Genomic DNA, 22663 nt, shown 5'->3' with positions numbered 1-22663 from the left:
GGCACATTTAGGGTATGTATCTCAATCTCAGCCATTTTTGAAGTGATGTGATTAACATCATGCTCCGGCCACCTTTACCCCCCAGGGTTGACCCAAGGTACCCATTGACTTGAGGTTGGGTGAGGCCCGGAGCCGGACAAGGCCAGAAATATTCCAAGGTGAAGTTATAAAATCATTACAAAAATGATCATCATTAATAAAAAAAACAAGAACCAAGTATTGCATGTGTGTCACACTATCATTCAATCTAAAAAAAATATTGTAGAAATGTTCACAGTTGAAAAATCAAAAAACAAAAGATAGTCACCCCCTGGTAGGCTAGTGTTAAGAGTGACTTGATCTTACACCCATTTCTATTAAGTGGTTTTACATTAATATAAATGCCTTCCCTTTGAAAGAATGGCAGTGCTAGTTATTTGAAATTTAAGACGTACAACTTAGCACTCGCAAACCAAGATAAAATAATCCTTTCTGCCGAATGGTGACAACAGTCTAGAGGAAACAGAACCAGCAAATTAAATTTTACTATTCAAAAATTAATTTTAGAGAGCATACAAGTCATATGAATGTTACTTAGTTTAAAAAACATTTGAACTGTTGCTCTTATCTTTTTTAAGTAAATATATATTTACTTACAAGGCTTCTTGACCTCAAATGACTCATTTCAAAATGCTTATCTCGGAGTCATACGATTGTGAACGAACTCAAATATTGCATTTCTGATGGACCCTGAATCTGCTTTATAACTAAAGCTTTCAGACTGAAACGACAAACATGCATTGCTTGGAAATTAACCTTCAGTAACACATGCAACCTTTGAAACTGAAGCAATGTGATAAGCTGCATGTGTCTCTCCTTGGTTGCATGGTGTTCGAACTGGGCAGTTGTTGTTTACATACTGAATGGGCCCTTGTCTCTCGTTGTGTCAGTGTGAAACTTCTATGTCATTTATGCTACCTTGTTCTTCAGGCTTTACAAACTATTTCCAAAATGTGCATAAGCTCCAAAAAGTGTTTAGAAAAACAGGCATTATACTCTACTTTCCTTCAAATGGATTTTCTCTAGCAGATATTAAAATCTTACTTCTACTGATATTCCGTTTCTACTAACAATAAACACTTTTTGTTGTAATACTTCAGTTTTTCTTGGAGAAAATATGTAACGTGAAACACTGAAATAAAAAATGTTTATGTGCTTGTAGAAACTGTGCAAAGATATACACAGTGATTCCTTCAACACTGACAAACTTTCGCATTACGTAGAGGGCATCAAGGCAAACAACTTTCCTTCACGTTTTTATCACTGAAGTCTTGTTTTGATGCATAACTTTCAAAAACAACATTTGTATCCTGCATGTATGCAACCACATAACACAAATTAACTGTTTCCACTGACACACATATTTTCTGTCAGAAGATGACAAACATTTCTAGGACAGACAACGCAAACCAATCAAGACCAATGCTGTCTGAAGTGTGAATATTTCTGGACAAAATGTATGAAGTGTTCCAATTATTTAATTTCAAACTACATTGTACCCATGCATGTTACCATCACAGTGAGTACTTGCTGTGTGTTTTGTGGAGAGTGATTTTTCCCTTGTATATACTCAAATATGCATCAGTGGTGTATTATCCCATGTTATCTCGTATACTGGCAGTAAACCAACTTTTTTCATATATGAAGGAATTGAGGAAACGTTTGAAGTTGTCAGACTGTTTTTCTGTTACTTGCATGCCTGCATTGGTGTTTTATTTCAATTATATCTAATTAATATATAATAAATACAGTAAAACCTCATTAATCCAGACTAATGGGGGGGGGATAAGTTCACCGGTTTAACGAAAGTCCGGACTAACTGAAATAACCTAAAAGAACAGTAGAAAGTGCATTAAAACTCTGTTCATAGAAACCTAACACATTTATTATGGTGTATTTAAAGGGCATAGGCCTAAGTACACTCTACACTACAGTAAAATGTTAAGCAATACTTGGATGTACATATTCTTAGCCATTACGGAGCAATATGACGAATGCGATTGTTGACTTCTAGCCACATTTAAAAACTTGCATTCTTTTTTTTTCTATTTGGCCTTTTTTCCTGTCCGGATTAAGCGAATTCCAGCTTATCGGGGTCTGGATTAATGAGGTTTTACTGTATATAAAATAGATAAAAATTGTTGCAGTAAACCAAGTCAAATTTTCAAAACACCCCAGTGATATGTATATTTATTTGCAAGCAGTCATTCCTTTAATGTCATCTCCGATAAGGACTGCTCCTGCCATCTACTTCATGTGAGGTGTGAAGGGGATTTCTATTTCAGACCTGTTACTGCTTGATACATATTGTTTTGTTTCCATTACATGATCATATATTATCCCTAATTGCTTTTGAAATTAGGTTAGGTGGGTCAGGTTTAGGGTTTTATTGCAGCGGTTCTCAAACTTTTTTACTCATTGTACCATCTAATGTACCTCCACCATAGATTTTCTCCGAATAGTGGGTTTTGGGGAATTGTTTTGGCTGCCTGATTGGTGGCGATTTTTATATGTTGGAGGCGTGTAACTGCAAATAGAGCAAACTCGCATTCGAGCTGCAGTGTACGTGGAAAGATTGTAAATAAATAAACATTAGAATCCTATGCTTATTATTTTACTGGGTGTTCCTACATTTACAAACTTGGTGCAAAAATTACAATGTATGCTATGAAATATATAAAAAAAACTTTATAATTTTCATATATTTTTTCCAGTTATTGAAAAAATTAAGAACAAAAAAAAGTTTGTAAACAAACTGTCAAGCATAATTTTCAAGTTTTGTTGTAAATCCTCAGAATTTCTAGCGAGAAGGATGTGCCTGCATAGCCTGAAAGTATCTTGATGTCTGGTTGTGAACTTTAAACTTTCAAGCGGAGATTCGTCTCTAAATTTAATCTATTTCGGGACTGTTCCCAGTTGTACTCGGGACGTCTTTACACTTTAACAAATCTTTGTGGGTTTTTGAGTTCAAGAATGAAATGGGTAGAAATTTCGAACGAGTATTTATTTCAAAACATATGAAATGATGGATGTTAGTAACAAAACCAACATTATTTAACTGTTGAGCGTTAAAAGCTATGAAGTCAGCTCTACACATATGTTGTCATGTGGGTATTCTCGACATTTCTCTTCCGAACTGATCACGTACCCCTGAGGGTACGTGTACCACAGTTTGAGAACCACTGCTATATTGCATTACAAAAGACCTCTACATGCTTTGAACAACTAATCATGTGGTATCTAGTGTCAAACACAAAACCCCTTTGAGTCACATGTTCACCTCTGGCCGTTGTCGACTTCGAAGACAATAAAAGAAGAATGGCTGCTCAGGGGGAAGTATGGATGCTTGGCCAAGCTATTTTCTTAATCATATTGTCTCCAATAAATTATAGTTTGCAAAACTCTAAATTGCACTATCTCAAAGCTTCAAACTTACTTCCACATCCACCAAATTACATGCCTTCCTAATAATCGTATAAAACTTGTAAGCTTCCCAGGTGGCATAATGGTAATGCTATTGCCTCCCTGATGGCAGAGTGGTAACGTTGTCACCTTGTAATCAAGGAGTTCTGAGTTTGATACCCGGTGGAGGCATGGAGTGATTCAGATCCCACTTTAAACTGTAGGTCCAGTCCTGATTCGCCTTTCTGTGCATAAAGTGGGCTTCAAAAATGAAAACTAAAACATTTATATTGCCTGGTAATCAAGGCACCGTGGATTCAATATCCAGCGGAGGCGCACAGGTTCAGATCCCACTTTAAACTGTAGGTCCATTCCCCATGTGCACAAAAGTGGACTTAAAACAAGAACTCAAAATCAAACTATAAAACTTGTTATAATCATTAACTGTTACCTATGAAGCCTTTCTTTAGTGCAAAAGTATCAAAGAAAAATATCTAATAGATCTGGCAACTTATATATGAATGGTGATGCATGCATGGCTTACAGGGTTAAACTCTGCAACTTTACCATGTCAGGCTAGTATTTGTTTCCACAGCGTACAATTAAGTTCAGTATGTTATCCAACAGAAAAACTAAGTCATAGGTAACAAAGAACATGTGCCATGTGGTTGGATGCATACATGATAAAAATGACACTTTTCCAGGGTTTGTAACATCAACATGAGACCTTAACATGGAAAATCTGCTTCCTCAGTGTCTACTAAGTACTGTGAAAGTTGTCTGCGGCTTCCCAAAGACGCAGTGGTAATGTCATCACCTTGTAATGAAGGGATCACAAATTAGATACCCTGAGGAGGCACATAGTGGTTTGGATGACACTATAAACTGTAGGTTAAGTCCACATCCACAAATCTGTGCACAAAGCAGGCAAACAAAATCTCGCACCCAATGTTGTCAATATTATGTGACAACACTCTGTAGACTGCAAACAACATGTACATATGCAGGAAGAATTTAAGTAAAATCAAGTAAATTTTGGGCACGGGCAAGATTGAGGTATTGGGAGAAGGCATAAAGTGCCTATAGCTCCAAATATTATTAAATTTGTAATAAAAAATTCAGATCAGATTAATCCACCGGTATTGGTGCATTACAATTTCCATGATATAATTTCACGGTGTCATTGCAAGTGAAATACTCATCAAAAACATCCTGGTAGCCATGATCTTTCCACCACTTACACAACTGCCTATTCCAACCACAAGGAATGACGTATACCAATTCAGGATATTCCATAGCAAGTAAAGTGTAATAATCCTGGTCTCCAAGGTGTCCCCTGAATTCGTATTTTTTAACCAACATATCTATCTTCTCTCGAGTCAAAAGCATTTGATACTTTTCCGACTGCCTCATTCTTTCGAGATTCAAAAGCACAACCCCACTGTTGAGACCAGGAAAACCTTTACCTAACGGCTCTCCGAACGATGTGTTTGGATGCTTGTTTCGATACAGATACAGAACATGCCTGTAAACAGGAGACAATTCCGGTGCTATACCTACAACAGACTCATTTTTGAAATTGTCGAACTGCATGTACAGTTCCTTTATATCTGCTTTGAACTTCGTATCAATGTCAACCATAATAACTCTCTTCAAATCTGGAATTTCACGATACAAACCAACAGACAAGGAGAATAGTGGATCTCCGTAATATGAACCTGCCTTTGGACTGAAGTAATGCTGCATTAAAGATACTAGTGGTTTCAGATTTCTGGCAAATCTGTCGACATTGTAGTATGTGACCTAAAAATAGAAAGAAGCAGTTGTTAGGAAGTTGATTGATATAGTGGATTTCCAGTGGTTTAATTTTTAAAAATGGCAAATATACAGTAACATACTTGATACAAGAAACTGTCTTATGTTTTGTGCTGGAATCTAAATTATTATTATTTATTTTATTTCTAAACAGCATACTGATTATCTGTTTGATTTGGTTTGGTTTGATTTGGTATTTTAAGTCCACTTTATGCACAGTAAGGCTAACTGGGACTGGACCTACAGTTTTAAGTGGGATCCGAATCACTTGTGCCTCCACCGGGTATCGAACCCGGGACCCCTTGATTACAAGGCAATGACGCTACCACTGCGCCATGGGGGAGGCCCCTGATTATCTGTTATAATTTGGGTTACCACATGATAAACTTAAAAAAAAAAAAAAAGAGGACATTTTTTAGATTTCACAAAAGACGTTACAGAAATGTATTTCTGAATTCTGATATCATGAAACTCAAATCAAATCAAGCTGCGGCATTGTTAGAAACTTATGCCCCAAATGCTTTGAAATCAAAACCTCACACGGCTCGGCGGCGACAACAGAACAGACGCAAACTTCCAACAATTTTTCTGTGTTGGAAGAAAAGTTTCTTGTCATTGCAGTTGCAACTGAGTGTGTTGTATCTCCTTACTTTGAAATTGAACACAAAACAATATTAACAATTATTTACAAATAAAAGAGGACGTCTGGTAACCATAGTTATAATTAACATGTTTATAAACATGTAGTAAAAAATAACATAGTAACATAGTTTGGAATTAGGTAATAGTGAATGACATGCCCCTCTTGTTTGCTCAGAGATGCGTAAAAAAAAATAATAGACATTTCACGTGTGGAAAAGCATGTACTTATCAACAATAAAATTGGGGTACATACCTTCTGTTAAGTGTCATTTTTGGATACACTACTGGAAGTACACTGACTAACTATACTGGCATTGTTCACAAAACAATAAAAATAAATTACATGAATGCTCTGTTAGAAAATTATTAGCTTGGTGCCTAACTGAAGCTATCAGGTCATATTTTTTTTTTTCTGAACGTGCAATTATTTTCTCTATTATGTTTATATATGACCTGATAGCTTCAGTTAGGCACCAAGCTAATAATTTTCTAACAGAGCATTCATGTAATTTATTTTTATTGTTTTGTGAACAATGCCAGTATAGTTAGTCAGTGTACTTCCAGTAGTGTATCCAAAAATGACACTTAACAGAAGGTATGTACCCCAATTTTATTGTTGATAAGTACATGCTTTTCCACACGTGAAATGTCTATTATGCGTCTGACTACCATGCTCAAGGTCCCGGGTTCGATCCCCGGCCGGTTCAAATCCGGGAACTTTTCTAACGGTGGAAGCGGCCCCGGCGCCCACCCAGCGTCGAATAACATGGGTACCTGGGGGAAACCCTGTAAAGGCGGTCAGGGGCGTGATGCTGATCACATCACCCCCACTCACGACCGGATCAAGAAAGTGTGGGGCGTTACCCCCACACCCCCTATACGCCTTCATGGCGTGGTGCTATGCACAGGGGAACACTTTACTTTTTTTTTTTTACTTTTTTTATAAACATAATGAAAAATGTACATGCTATATGGAATATTTTTAATGCAGGGGCATGTGCTATTTAATAACGGATAATTTTCTTAGAATTCCATTTTACTAATCAAAACTTGAGTACTAGTACACAATTGATGAAATTAGTGAGAAATCAACAATGAAGAATGGTTTTAACCTGCTTCGCAGTAAACTGTCAAACAAAGAGGTGTTAGGGGTAGATGTAGACAGTGTAAATAACTTTTTTTTTGGCAAATGGTAGAGAAGTTGCACATGGCAAGAAATGAAGTATCCTTAATGTGTTTGTAGGTATTTAAGTTATAGCAGATTTGGTTCAGGAGGTAGGAAGTGCCACAATGTTATCTAAGGTATATGAAAAAAAGTGGAAACGCTTTCTCTATCATATTTTACTGATTTATTTTTTTTTGTAAAGAATTTCTGTCTTCTTCTGCCTGAGTTTGTTGATGTTTGCTTGCTTTATAACCTGTATTATTTTTTAATTTTGAAAGTGTGATGGCTTCCCTACAAAATTTAAGTGTCTACATTTCCCCTGTACCTCATTCGATTTGGGGTAAATGTAGACATTTATGTTATATGCATGAAAATCATAGGATAGCATTATAGTGGAACCACGAGCAAAACAACTTGCGCAGACCCGAGGCTCCTGTGCACCGTACCCCCGCGAGTAGCGGAGGGGGAGAGTGGACAATGCTTCCTTATGGCTCGAGGTGGAGGGAAGAAGGGAAAGCTGCATGGGGACATCTCGTCCCAAGGTTTTTTTCCTTGTGGTCGATCTATAGCAAGTTCATACAACATAGCTACTTTATTTCTGTTCCAGGTTTGTTCCTCAACCAGAGTTAATCACGTTTAGTGAACTCAGAACAGTGAACCATGCCTCGCCCTTACACAAGGAAAACTAAACAAAAAAGAATTACACAGCAGAAAAGGTGAAAGAAGGATGTGAGGCAATAAAATCTAATAGACTGAGTTATCGTCATGCAGAACTTGAATACAAGATCAATCGCTCAGTTTTATCCCAGCGTATAAATGACAGAAAAACAAGTTTTGAGACTGTTAGTCAGGGGAGAAAAACAGCTCTTTCTCCTAAAGCAGAAGAGGAACTAGCATCTTGCATTTTAGCTCGAGCGGAGTGGGATTACACGGTTGATCGCGAAGAACTACTTAGTCTTGTACAAGATTATGTCCTGAAAAATAAGATTCCAACACCAATTAAAGTAGTAAAACCCGGAGAAGATTGGTATTTAGGATTTATGAAGCGCCACCCACAACTTAGCTTAACCACTTGCCTTACGACTTTTTTTCCAAATTGATGTCAAAATTTTACACTTTTTTTAATTTTATATTTTACTACTACTTTACATGCAAAATTACATTAACAATGATTTTTGGTACAACAATCAAAAATAATCAAAATATTCTACTCCAAATAGGCATTCCTTTATTAACCCGAGTATACTCGGAGCTGTTAAATGTGATATAAATTGTGATATTTACTAACATTAATGCAACGAACAAAATGGTATGTTGTTTATGTTATAAATGATATAATATTGATTTCAAAAGACAAAAGAAGTAATTATTCAGGATCAAGTTCTTGCCACACTCGTACAGACGTCAAACTAACATCAGAATGCGAACTTTTGACTGAAATATCATCACAGTCAGTTAGCGTTGTTTCACTGCCACTAGCACTTACACTACACTCTGATGCACTTATGTCTGTGCTTATATCACTCATTTTGCTGCCAAAAGGACGAGAAAGTTCCAACCGAATCAACGCTTCCGAACAATGCATTCTTGCAAGCAACCGAATGTCACGCAATGCAGAAAAGCTGTTGTCTTTCTTCACTTCTTGGTGCCTCAAGGCAGGCACAAAAATTAGTGCACGCTCGAGACATCTGTTGGCCGGACTTGCAACTAACTCCACCTACCCAATTCATCATGAAAGTTCCGCCCGACTTAGTACGGGCCGGTAACAAAATTACATTCAAACTCCTCAGGTTTCCGAGATAACTCGGGATAATATTTTGCCGGAAGAGTACCACATCCGAGATAATTCGGGTTAGTAAGGCAAGTGGTTAAAAAGCCCTGAGCAGCTTCAACAGAAACGTGCTGTGCAGCTGATCCCTTTGTAGTTCATGACTTTTATCGGAAACTGGATGAAGTGATTAAACAAGAAGGCCTTGAAGACGGACCAGATCTAGTGTTTAATTGCGATGAAACAGGTTTTGCAACTGACCCAAGTAAAGTGAGGGCAATTGGCTTAAAAGGTAGCAAATTTCTGGGTACTGGACGAGAAAATATTTCAGTCATCGGCTGCTGGGGCAATGTTACCCCCACATATCATCTTCCGTGCCAATGGAGCTGTACAAGTACGATGGACAAATCCAGAGGAGTATCCTGGGACAATGTATGCAACTACATATAAGAGTTACCTGGAGGAACCAGTATTTTATTCTTGGTTGGTTACATCATTCATTCCATTTGTTGAAAGAATTCGTACTGAAACAAACACTGACAAGAAAGCTGTTCTTATTATGGATGGGCATAAAGCTACATAAGTGTGTGAGTTGTAAGAGCAGCCATAAATGCTAGTGTAATTCTTCTAAAACTGCCCAGTCACCTGATTCACACTATGCAAGCATTGGATAAAGCTATATTATCATCATGGGAAAAAAATGTATTGTCGCATAGGCGTAAGAACATACTAACATCCCGAAATAACATCGATAAAAAAGACACTTGTAGCAGAAGTGTGGGAGAAAAACCAGAAAGAAAATGCCATTTCTGGATTTCATGAAACTGGTTGCTTCCCAGTTAACGTGAACAAATCCCCAAATAAATAATATGACCAAGTTAAGTTGAAACGCTTCCGAGAAAAACCGGCTACAGAACAGATTGACAATAATAGCCCTGATGATCAGAATGACAACAATAACCCTGATGATCCTCCAGAAGTTACGCATAGTTCACCTGATTCTCACACTGAATTGTCCGATTACCCTGAATCAATGGTGCATGATCCTCCTGATAAATCTACAGAAGAAAACAGCGAAATAGTGCCTCAGCAGTACATTCACAAATTTCAGCAACAACAGATGAAATTCCTTACACTTCTGCTTCAACTTCTGAAGAATCAAGATCAGTTATGGACATTTTTCTCGACAAAATGAGAAGGGAATTGACCCCACCTCAACAGAAGCCTACTGTGAGACAAATCAGAGTTAAATAACAGTCCTACGGTAGTGATGAAGTATTGCAGCGTTTAACAGAAGAGGAGATGAATCGAAAGAGTAAGCCTAAATCAAAAGAGGTGAAGCATACCAAGAAACCAGTCCCAAGGTGAAGCATACCAAGAAACCAGTCCCAAAACCTAAGAAAAAGGCCAAAAGACAGGATGTGGATGATGATACTTCAAGCTCTGAAACTGACAATGAAGAAGTTTGGAAAGAATTAGAAGAAAGTAGTGATGAAAGTATGAATATAGTGATAAAGAAGAAACTGGCAATGAAGGGACTGATAAGGAAGAAACCGTGGATGAAGGATTGACTGACTGTGTTCTGACAGACATAATTCCAGGAAATTACTTTGTAGCGGATTTCATTCGAAAGTGCAAGATTGAGGTGGTCAACGAGGACATGGTTATGTGACCGCCTACCTATTCTCGTAGCACTTCTGGCAACTGGAGAATCGCAGGGGACCAACCTCCTTACTGGGATTTTTACCTTTCAGGCTTAAACCACATACGCTTACTCATGCAAAATGTGAAAAACAAGTCTGGGATTAGTAATTTTCAGGCTTTTATTAATTTTCACATGCAAACATGCTTGAAATGTATAAATTTATTAGAAAACAATCTGATTGGCATGCATCGCAAAAACTTACATCCACGGCTTCCATTCAGCTAAGCCACAGAATATCTCCACACTCCTGTTCCTCTATTTTATACAATGCAATTGCCAATATGGCTTTTCTTTACATTGCTGTCAAAGTTATAATTCATACAGCGTGATGGCCATTGTAGCTTTTTACACATTGCTGGCAAAGTTGTAATTTGTACAGCGTGATTATTTTCTTTATATACAACATTTTTGATTTGAGAACTTATGATCTGTCATAGTTACAATGAAATTTCTCGAGCGAATGCCAGAATATAACTTTCGATGACCTAATAGAGTAGACCATGATACAATTCATACGAGTGCTTTATTTCTTGGTACAGTAAAAGTCACTGGCACTATTACATTTTCAGAGGAACCTGATCCTGCTGAAATAGAGAAACTGTATTCTAATTTCAAGAAAAGTGTTTTGCTAAATGTTTTGTTTTTAGGCTATTTAGCTGTTGGGGTTAAGTATTTGTCACATTTGGTATCTTATATTGCTAGGCTATATTTTCAGTTACATTTAATAGGTCTAGTAGCCTAAGTCTGGGATTTTCTTTTGTTTATAACATTGCAAAATCTGTAAAATCTTAGCTTAATAAGTCTATATAACAAAACTTTGCATTGCTCAGTGGGCTAAGTAGGGTGCAGACCCTATGAATATTATCGTACTAGATATATTTAATCTATGTTGAATCCAGAGTTAGCATGAGCCTATTGGTAAACTTTCCGTATCCAGAAAATTGCTGAAACTCACTATTTATGTCACTTTCCATATTTCTACTTAGGTATCCTGCATTGAGAAGATGACATTTAGCTTTTTTAACGGAAATAATCTATATTTTCGACGTATGAAGTAAGTTTTGTTCGTTTCTTTTCCCCTTGGGTAACACGCTAAATGGCGGTCACAGTTTCATTACCGTAGGCAGCATGCCGTGTTTCCATCCCACTACACCCAAAAATACTTACATAGCCCCACAAACCATTGACGCATAGCCTCACGAACCATTCATACATAGCCCCATGAACCATTTCCGGTAAGGTTAGGTTAGGTTGGGTCACGTTTAGGTTAGAATAGTTAAAAATTGGTTTAGAAAAAAATGCGTAGACCCACACACCATTTTCGCATAGCCCCACAAACCATTGACACATAGCCCCACGAACCATTGACAGATAGCCCCACAAACCATTTGCGAAAATGAACCTTCTTCAGTTACAAAAACACATGTTTGGAAACACTGACTGGGATTATGTCATCACACACAGGCAACATCCGGCTGGAAGGAAATGGATCCAACAGCTTTCGTGCATCGGTCACACATTTATATCGAAAAATACATGATTTACCGGCAACATTCAATGAACATTGTGAGAAAACACTTTCCCGAACTTCCACAAGTCTAAAGAAACTGCATTTGGTAAGTAATTTCTCCTGTAAATTTCAAGAAATCCGTTTTCCGGATATAGAAAATTTACCGGTTTATTTAATGTGTAGGTTAAGATTGTGTGTAAGCTTGGATGTTCTAAAAACTGTTTATTATGCACAGATACACAGTCACTTAAGCTATGGTACCTTACTTTGGGCTCATTAGCCTTCAATAAAAAGGTTATTAAAATTGCAAAAGATATGTGTAAGATTAATGTGTGGTCTTCCAAGCTGTGGCCACTGTAAGTTAAGTTTTGTTAGACTAGGTATTATGACAACTCCTGCTATCTTTGTATTCCAATGCCTGCTTTATATAAAAGAAAACATTCACATGTATAAGGAGTTAGGGTGTTCACATACCTATCAAACCGGAAATAGGGATTTTTCAGATGTAATTACAACAAGACACAAAAAACATTTTACTACATCGGTTAAGTTTCACAATGCCCTCACTTTGTCTTTAAGGCAACTGCCCTTTCTAAAATTCAAAAGAGAACTGCAAAAAGTATTGACTGATAATTGTATATACAGGGTGGCCCATAAGAAATAGACCATACTTTGAAGCGCCGTAACTTCTAGCAGAGTCTGTATGAAAAGAAAACAGATGGCTTATTTTGTAACACAAACACTCTTTAATATCGGTTTTCCATTGTGTGATCAACTTGCATGCCATCAGCATCAATACAGGCCTGTATCGCAAAGGCACATTTCCACATGCTTTTGCACCCAGTTCATGAGGAACAGCAGTAAATTCCTCAGTAATCACATCCTTCAGGTCCTGTAGGGTGTTGATGTTGCGGGAATAAATTTTATCCTTTAAATAGCCCCACAGGAAAAAGTCTGGTGGTGTGAGGCCAGGAAAGCGCGCATTCAATTGACCCGCGACATCCGATCCAATGTCCGGGGAATGCCTGGTCCAACCAATTCCGTACAATTGTGGCATAATGAAGGGGAGCTCCATCTTGCTGCCGCCACAACTGATCAAAGTTGTGTCTCTGTTGGAGTAAAGGGTAAACAGTGTCCCTAATGAGCTTCAGGTAATTTTCACCATTGACACCATCTTCAAAGAAGAAAGGGCCAATGACACCTTGGTACTTAACACCTCCCCTGACCATGACGCCGGGTCTTTAATCATTGTACTCGACTAGCACATCTGGATTCGAATCCCGCCAGTAAACACAATTATGTGTGTTTACACTACCGGACAGGCGAAATTTGGCTTCATCAGTCCACACCACACTCTGTTCCAACTGTGGGTCCTCTTCCAACTTGGAGAGCCACTCTTCAGCAAACTGTAGGTGGCGATTAGGATCATCTTTAGAACATTGCAATATGACACTTCAGCTACATGTTACAAGTTCAACCTGTCAGAAAATGCACTTCCGCTAGAAGTTATGGCGATTCAAAGTGTGGTCTACTACTTATGGGCCACCCAGAATAAGACAGTTAAGAATTCTTTGAAATTAATTTTGTTAGGTAAAATAGTTATGCTTGTAAGATAATATTGTTAACTATTAAATTTATGTAAGTTGTGTTACATTTTTAAGATGTTGTTGGGATGTTTGTTTGTAAGATTTGTGTATACTTTATTAGTATAAGGCTAGGTTATATTTCTGACGATCGTAATACATGTGATGTCCTCATATGTTTCTACAATAAAATTATTATTATTATTATTACAAGTGGTTATATAATTTGTTTTTGATTTACTATGTTCACATAAGTTTTTAAAGTAGACCTAGTCATATGTTTTATGTTCCTGTGAGCTGTTGTGATTAACAACAAAGTAGTCTAACATGTGTTAAAAAGTTTGTGTTTTGTCTACTCCTAACAGTTAATTGTTCATGCTTTTCAATGTAATTAAACATATTTGTCATTAGTCAGAGCATATGTCGTAAAAAGTAAGGTCATATGTCTAACAAAAATGTTTGCTTTACATCAACAAATAGTATTTATGTGTTTTTGGCATACTTTCTTATATTTCATATTGTTGCATTTCATACAAACCAAAAAACTGTTACGATATGTTCTGTAACTTTTGAATTATTTGTGATAGAAAAATAAAACTTGGATAAAAAGATTCACATGAATATTATCTTTGTCTGATTTTACCCCAAAAGCAACATCATGCAGAGGGGTAGTATGGAGAACACCTGGGCACAAGTTCCTTTTGTTTTATTGCGATTTCATCATGCTACGAATACAATTTATACATGGTTTGATTTCGATTTATGTCTGTTAACACATACTGCAGAATTTTAGCGATCACTTAATATTTTGTTCAATATATGCTTTCGTGGTTGGGTTAGGCAGGTTAGGCAGGTTAGGTTTGGTTCCCTTAGCATTAAAATAAAGTCCCTAAATGCATTCTACTAAGGTTCCCATTTACTTCTACATTCATTCCAACTAGTCTATGATACTTACAGTCGATTGTCAATGGCAAAAACATTGCCCATGGCAAGTGTGCATGCTTGCATAAGGTAATTTTTAAGATGTTTTTCTTTTAACATAACTTTTTTTGGAATCCAAACAGTGCACATTACTTTAAAGAAGGATCAAATTTTGTGTGACAATGATTTCCAAAATTCTACGATAGTTAGTCCCTGATAGGAGAATTTTAAATAAATCATAAAACAATCAGAACCCTTACCCAAAAGTTGTGGAAAGATGTACATATGAAACCACATGGATTTGTTAGAAAACAGTTTATTTTTTATTTATTTATTTATTTACTCAGAGTTTCAGATACAGTCTTATTTGGCCATTTTACACTGAAACAACATAAAGTAGAAACAAAAAATAACAAAAGATAAAAACAATAACAAGATGGGATAGATTTACATGTTCTTCGTCAGTAATATACAAAAATTACGTTCAGGAAGAAATATATCTACATTCAGGGGAAGTTTGTTGTAGATTTCTGGGAGCCTGTAAAACAAGGAGCGTTGTAGAAGGGATAGCCTAGTGGTTGGGTTGTGGAAGAGTTGCAGGTTGCGCGTTAGCTTTTGGGGTACCCTAAGTGAGAATTCACTGATTAGGAGATCTGTTCTGATTTTGCCATTTATTATTTTGTATAAAAATTTCATGTCGGCTAGATCACGACGAAAGGATGGAGTGTGAATATTCAGAGCAGCCATGGTGTCTGATTTGGATACATGTCGAAAGGAAGGTATTCTATGGCGAACAATTGCAAGAAAGAAACTGAGAACAGAATCTATTCTGGTGAGATTAGTTTTTGAGGCCATTGCCCAAATTGGGGAACAGTATTCGAGGATGGGCGAAATGAAAGATTTAAAGAATAAAGCAAGAGATGATGGGTTTTGAATTTCGCTAAATCTGTATAGAAGACCGAGAAGGCGCATGGCTTTTTTAGTGGTAGCAATAATATGATAATTAAAAGTGAGTTTTTCATCCATGATAATACCTAGGTCCTTTTGGGTGGAAACGTTTTGGATTGGATTGTTTTCAATAGAATAAGTAGACACTACTTTGGTCTTTTTTATGGAATAAGTAAGGAAAGAGCATTTCTGAGGGTTTAGTTCTAAATTCCACTGACGACACCACTTAACAAGTTCTGTGAGAGCATTTTGAAGAATCATCATGTCATGAATCGATGAGATCTCCTTAAAGAGTTTACAATCATCCGCAAACAAAAGTATATTGATAGGGAGGGAGGACAGTTTTTCAGGGAGGTCATCCATGTACAGAAGGAATAGGAGCGGCCCTAAGACACTCCCCTGGGGAACTCCAGACAAAACGGGAAGAAAGTTAGAAGAGGTACCTGAAAGAACAACACGTTGTTCACGCTCATGGAGGTAGTCCTGGAGTAAAGAGAGAAATTTGCCATGGATGTTAAATCTGGATGATAATTTATGAAGGAGAAATTTATGATTAATTTTGTCAAAGGCTTTCGAAATGTCCAAATATATAGTGTCAAGTTGGGAGTTATTATCAATAGCTCTGGCAGCATGCGAAAGTAAGACGGAAAGATTTGTTAGGCAAGAGCTGCCTGGAAGAAAACCATGTTGTGCTGTGTTGATATATGGTGACATAAACTGAAGTAACCTGTTTTTGATGATTTTTTCACAAATAATTGATAGTGGCGAGAGAAGTGAGATTGGTCTATAGGATTTTACACATTTTTTATCTCCAGTTTTGTGAATGGGCACAATGTTGGCCCGTTTGAAGTTTTTAGGAAACACACCCTTAGAGAAACATTTGTTGAGTAAGGCAGACAGAGAAAGAGCCAAGGAGTCGGCAGTTTTACGTAGGAATATTGTGGGGATTTCATCTGGACCTAGGGACCGGTGGAGGGGCAATGAAGCGAGAAGGTATTTTACTTCCTCGGGGGATGTTTTGATTGAAGATAGTGTGTGAGGACAGACAGCATTTAAGTGGGGGAGAGGATCGGAAACTGAGGGAGGTGAGAAGTTCTGATGAAAAAAAACATTGAAAAGTTCGGCTCTTTCTTCTCCACTAGCAATATCAGTATTATGAACAATTTCTTTAGGTATACGTGGGCTTTGTTTTCTTGAATTTAGTAAAGTGAAGAATCTCTTAGGGTTTGTAGTACATTCGGTTGTTATGTTATTTATATGTTCACTATATTTTTTCCTGAGTAGGTATTTTGAATGACGTCTGATGTCACAATAGGTACCGTGAGTGTGTACATTAGGGTGCTGCTTCCATAGGTACCAAGCCTGTTTTTTATTTTTTAACACAAAGAGAACTTCTCTGTCGAACCAGACGGGGTATTTGGTAGATCTCGGTCTCGCAGTGGGCACGAAGTCCTTTATCGTGGCATGCAGAATTTCGACAAAGTTCTCAACGGCTTCGTTCACTTCCTCTTCCATCAACAAAAACCAAGGGTAGACATTGAGCGCCCGTTGGATGGCATTCCATGGAGCTTTTCGCCATAGGTGGTGGGGGGGTTGGTTCTGCTTGACGGATTCCTTGTCTTTCTTCGTGGTAGGCAGGTGCATTGTGACGTCGAGTGAGTCATGGTCGGAGGTTAGAAGATTTTTTCCTGTAGTTACCTGCATATTAGGCAGGGTTGCCAGTACATAGTCAAGGTTGCTGTCACCACGTGTTTTATGCAAGTTGAACTGGTTTAACCCTATTCCGTGAATGAACGTATCAATAAACCACTGATCATTTTGGCAGTTTATAGTTCCCGTATTTGGGCTTTCCCAATTGATGGACAGGTTGAAATCACCAAATAACATAATATCACCACTTGTCATTGCTGCTAATACCGAATCCCTGCAGGCTTCGAGGATGGAAATAGGAGAGTTCTTATGTGGGCGATAAAACGATCCAATTAGAAGTTTTTTTGTTTTTTTGAAAATTGAGTTCTATCCAAATAATTTCACAGTCCTTGATTAGGTCTCTTCGTATTTTACAATTCCATTTAACATTAACGCAGATCATCACTCCTCCACCACGACGACTTGCACGGTCATTTCTAAATACATTGTTGAACCTATGAAGACTAGAGTTTAAAAACTTTTTCGGTTGAAAAGTTATTCGGGTTCAAAGTGAGAAACTGCAAAAAGCATCTACATTTACCCCACCTACCCCTACATATCAACAGGTTTTTGAAACATTGGAACGCATGAAGAATATAGAGAATGTCTCCAATTTAGTTAATTTTTGGTATACTAACTAAATTTGGCCTTCTCATCACGAATCTGTTGCTAAAATGCAGGGGTCACGTGTGGAAATAGGGAAAAAAGCCGATATAAGTGGATTTCTTTACAGCTGTATGCATTGTTTTAGGATCAAAATTTTAACTAAGTTTGCCTAACCTAACTTTACCGGAAATGGTTTGTGGGGATATCCGTGAATGGTTTGTGGAGCACTAGGTTCCTCACTGCGCAAGAATCCATTTTTGTAGAACACCGTTGTCAAACTTACCTCTAATCGAAGTCTGCATTCCACATGCTCGTCTACCTCGTTCAAGTAACAAAGGAACAGTGTGGCAAGGCTGTAGACAGCGCAACGAATGCCGAACGTCACTTGTTCATATCATCCGACAACTTTTAACTTCAGATTCGTGATTAGGAGGCCTCAATTAGTGAGTATGCCAAATATGAAGAAAATCGGAGAGGGGTCCGGGGTAACGGTTCAGATAGTTTTATGATTACTCATAGCACAAAGACTAACTATCGTAGAATTTTGAAAATCATTGTCACACAAAATTTGAACCTTCCTTAAAGTAATGAGCACTGTTTGGACTAAAAAAGGTAACATTATAGTATAAGGGAAATGGATTTCTTCAAATTTACAGGAGAAAGTACTTACGGAAATCATTTTCTGTAGCGTTGTGGAAGTTCGAAAATCTAGTTTTGATCCATTTTAATGCGAAAACATGTATTTTTCTGCGAAAATCTGCTGCCGCCATTTGCATTCTCGGTAACACTTTACTATACCGGAGACGGATTTCTTCAAATTTACAGGAGGAAGTACTTATGCAAATCATTTTCTGTAGCGTTGTTGATGTTCGGGAATGTAGTTTTGATCCATTTTAATGCGAATGCATGTGGTTTTCTACGAAAATCTATTTCCGATGCGCTATTGCTGCTGCCGCCATATGCTTTCTGCATGAGAGCACAATACTCAATATTGCTGCTGCTACAAGTCGATGTTGTCCGTATGTGCTAAATTGAATGAAAGGAGTGCTAATGGAACCTAACCTAGTAGGCATACCTCAAGACTACTAGAGTAGAAGGCTGGGGCCATACCTGATCACGTGGTCCTTGACGTCAGGCGTGACGTCACGCGCGGACAGATCGCTCTACGCTCCGTTTCGCAGCCGAATCAAAGCAGTAATTTTGAACAAAAAAGAACCGTAATTATGCCCAGAAGCTAACTGGGAGTGAATACACAGACTTACTTAGGATCCGACATAATGTATGTCCTTACAGTTGGATTACACAGCCATTTACGCACACATTTTATCGGTAGTTTATAAGTCGTCACATTCCTCTGGGAAACATTAGTTTCATGTAAAATTGCGGTTAAGACACCTAGTAATGCATTTTGTTAGGGCAGAAAGAAAAATATATATGTTGAATGCGTAAAATAATTTTGTTAAATAAAGAAAGGCAGAAAGCCAAAATTATGGATAAGTTGAATATGTAAAAGAAAACAATCTCGTCTATTGCTCTCTTTTAGGAGTGAGAGAGGAGCTGTTTTCACTTAACTTCTTCAAATTTGGTAACTTTGCTTCGACTATTGGTATTTATTTCTTAATTAAATTTCCTTATTCAGATTACAATTCTGAGTCTTATGAATCTTTGAACTACACAGGGAGGAATGTGAGGAAGTTCCGTGTGTATTATGTAACACACACTTTAAAAAACTTTTCACTGAACGAAAACTTGAGACATAGAACTGAAGAAAGTCGAGGGTCACTTTATATACTTATACGTATATATAATCAGTGGAATGTCGAACAGGGGTGCCTACAGGCGGGTATGTGAAAGCTGGTTGAGTCCACTTAACTTTGGGGGGGGGGGGGGGGGGATTGTGATGAAAATTTGACTGAATAAATAATAGAACAATGGAGGACGGAAGTTGAACTACGTTGTCATTTAAGCATCACTCGTATATAAATAGCAAGTTGTGTATTTTGAAGTGTATGGTAGCCTGATGTTGTGTAATGAGACTACTGGTATTGCAATCCACTAACAAGTCTCGTTAGATGCGATGTGTTCAGTTATATATTGTCGCCCGCTGTTTTTATTTTTTTCATCGGAGATCACGACACGTCGCAACACCTCACTGAAGGCATTGTGAACTGCAACACCTCACAAGCCACCAGGGTGCGAAATCATTGAAAACTGGTGAGGGGGAGAAAGTTCGTAACCTACAACCCCCCTCCCCACAAACATATGTGTGAATTATACGATGTGCATATTTGTAATGTTATTAAAAGTAAAAATAAATTACTCAATTAAAATAATTATTGTGATTATTAATTAGAAATTAATTTGTTACTTTCATACATATTGATGTAGATTTGTTAATGATATCTTGAGACAGAAAGCATTCAACACTCACAACTACACTAATTTGTGTGTGTTTTCAATATTATTCTTAGTAAAGTATATTTGAAATTTAAAGTAATTGCTTATCTTTTCATTGTTATAACAAAACTCTTTCCCCCGGGAAATTTTTGGTGTTTTTTTTTTTTTTTTGTGGCCAAGATTGTTGGTGGGCGGAAATCCCCCTCGTCCCCTCCAGGATTTCGCACCCTGAACCCAACAATCGAGAAATACAAGAAAAATGGAGCGAAAAGAACAAAACAGATCAGCCTTTCCACGTTTCTTTCCGTATGGGGTAAAGACTCAGCTGGGTTTTGTCCGCCCATGACGTCACACCCGCAGCAGTCGCGAAAAGAGGCGTGTCTGACCCCAGCCTTTCCTTCTAGTAGTCTTGGGCATACCTCATCCCCGTGATGGATCGTGAATTTTTGGGCTAACATCTATGGTTTTGGGGGCTACCCGTGGATGGTTGGTGGGAAATAAGGAACAACAGTAAGTACTCGTTAATGTAAGAAATAGACATTATTTTTGTTAGCAATTCATTATTTCACCTTAGGAAATGTTCCGCAATGCAGACTAGTACGTTAGCAATGTAAAAAAGTTCCAAATATATGATTTATAGGTGTTTCCCTTATACTATAATAGTACCAAAAAAATAAGTTATTTATGTTGAAAAAAACAACTTAAAAATTACCTTACGCACTTCCCATGGACAAGATATTCTCTGTCGACAAGCGACAGTAAATATCATAGAAGCGTGTGAATGAATGTAGAAGTAAATCGGAACCTTAGTAGAATCCATTTAGGGACTTTATTTTAATGCTAAGGGAACCAAACCTAACCTGCCTAACCTAACCACGAAAATGTGTTGAACAAAACCTTAAGTAATCGCTAAAATTCCGCAGTGTGTGTTAACAGACGTATATCGAAATCAAACCATGTAAAAATTGCATTCGTAGCATGATGAAATGGCAATAAAACAAAAGGAACTTGAGCCTTTCTAGACGTTTCCGACAAATTTTAACTTCAGATTCGTGATTAGGAGGCCTTAATTAGTAAGTATGTCAAATATGAAGAAAATCGGAGAGGGGTCCGGTCATCTTAAGTCATACCAAAATTTTAAGCTTGATTTTCTAGTAAAAATAGATAAAAAGACACGAAATAATACAAAAACTGTCAATGTAAGATGCATCAAGTAAAATTTTCCAAGAGCAAAATATAAATGTACAATTGAACATGGTACAAATTATAAACTAAGCAAATGTTAACTACAAATTACTTACTGTAATATTCTTCTCATTTTTATCCTGGGCATTCTTAACGGTTTCAGCAGCGGTACTTTCACTGTCTTCATCTGTAATAATGTGAAGTTGAGTAACAGCTGATGCGTGTTCCAACAACGATTGGAAGAATGTTTGGAATTTGAATTTCATATTACTATTACCTGGCACTTTTGTTAAAATACACCAGATATGAATAACTTCTTCAGTCTCATTACTTTGTACAACAGGTGTTTCAGTATTCATAGTGGGAAGACAGCTTGTTTCCGTTGTCATGGAGGTACGTCCTTGAGATATTTCAGTTTCCGTTGTTTCCGATGAACTGTCATTAAAAACAGTTCCACTTTCAATGATCCCCACATAACTTCCTTCTTCAAGATTGAAACCGTACAACAAAAGCAGAAACGAGGTCACAATAGACAGATGTAACACAATTTTATAAAACAGACGCATGTAGATGCCCTTCGGTAACAAGTATTTCAGACCATAGCTTCAAAACAACACATCTCATTCGAGAGTCAAAAACAAGGATGCTGCGCTGTACCTACAAACACAAACACTTGATCAAAGAGAACTCTTTGCACTTGATGGAATGATGAATTGTCTTGTTTGTTTCGCCGGAGGGTAGCAAAGTTGCCAATTCATCCTTTCAACACAATCGCGAAAAATCTATACAAAGAATACCAAATTGTCAACTATAGTCATACGATTTTTACCATATGTTAAACTTAGAATAGTTGCAGAACTCAACTTATATTAATATTATAATTTTAGTAGTTCTGTAAAATGAAAACGTAAATATCTCTTGAGATCTGACAAACATTTTAGACTATCTCCCTCCACAGACAACTGTAGAACCTCTTTGTGTAGAACGCTACACAGACTAGAAATGAATAGGTGTAGTGTAGCAGTTTGTAATCTGTGGTAGCCGTGACAGTACCAACCAGGGCTGTTTCAGTCTTATGGGAGATTGGTTGACCGTAGTTAGTATTCTGTGTTTCTACTGTTCCTCGCGAACCGGCTGAAGTCAAATTCGTGTCCATATTCACGAACCGTTTCTTCTACTAAATTTTATTGTGAGAATGTGAGTAGAATACGTGTAATATTTACAAATAGTACCAGCAATGTACGTATTCTACAACTCTTTCATTTACACAATATGTAATTTCTAATTT

The 22663-nt window shown here is 37.4% G+C and overlaps 1 protein-coding gene across 1 annotated transcript; it reads right to left on the bottom strand.

Moving 5' to 3' along the window:
- Positions 1-3836: 3836 nt before the first annotated feature.
- Positions 3837-22325, bottom strand: LOC145981518 (xyloside xylosyltransferase 1-like). The gene is made up of 2 exons (XM_083114814.1): positions 21492-22325; positions 3837-5244 (listed from the first exon to the last, which is right to left on the bottom strand). Exons 1-2 carry the CDS (start codon positions 21939-21941, stop codon positions 4570-4572), a joined length of 1125 nt encoding a protein of 374 aa, XP_082970940.1. The 5' UTR covers positions 21942-22325; the 3' UTR covers positions 3837-4569.
- Positions 22326-22663: the final 338 nt, after the last annotated feature.

Source organism: Lepisma saccharinum, chromosome 29 (assembly GCF_977018435.1).
Source record: "Lepisma saccharinum chromosome 29, izLepSacc3.1, whole genome shotgun sequence".
Lineage (NCBI taxonomy): Eukaryota > Metazoa > Arthropoda > Insecta > Zygentoma > Lepismatidae > Lepisma > Lepisma saccharinum.
The sequence above is the reverse complement of the archived record's forward strand: the minus strand, read 5'-3'. Positions and strand labels throughout refer to the sequence as shown.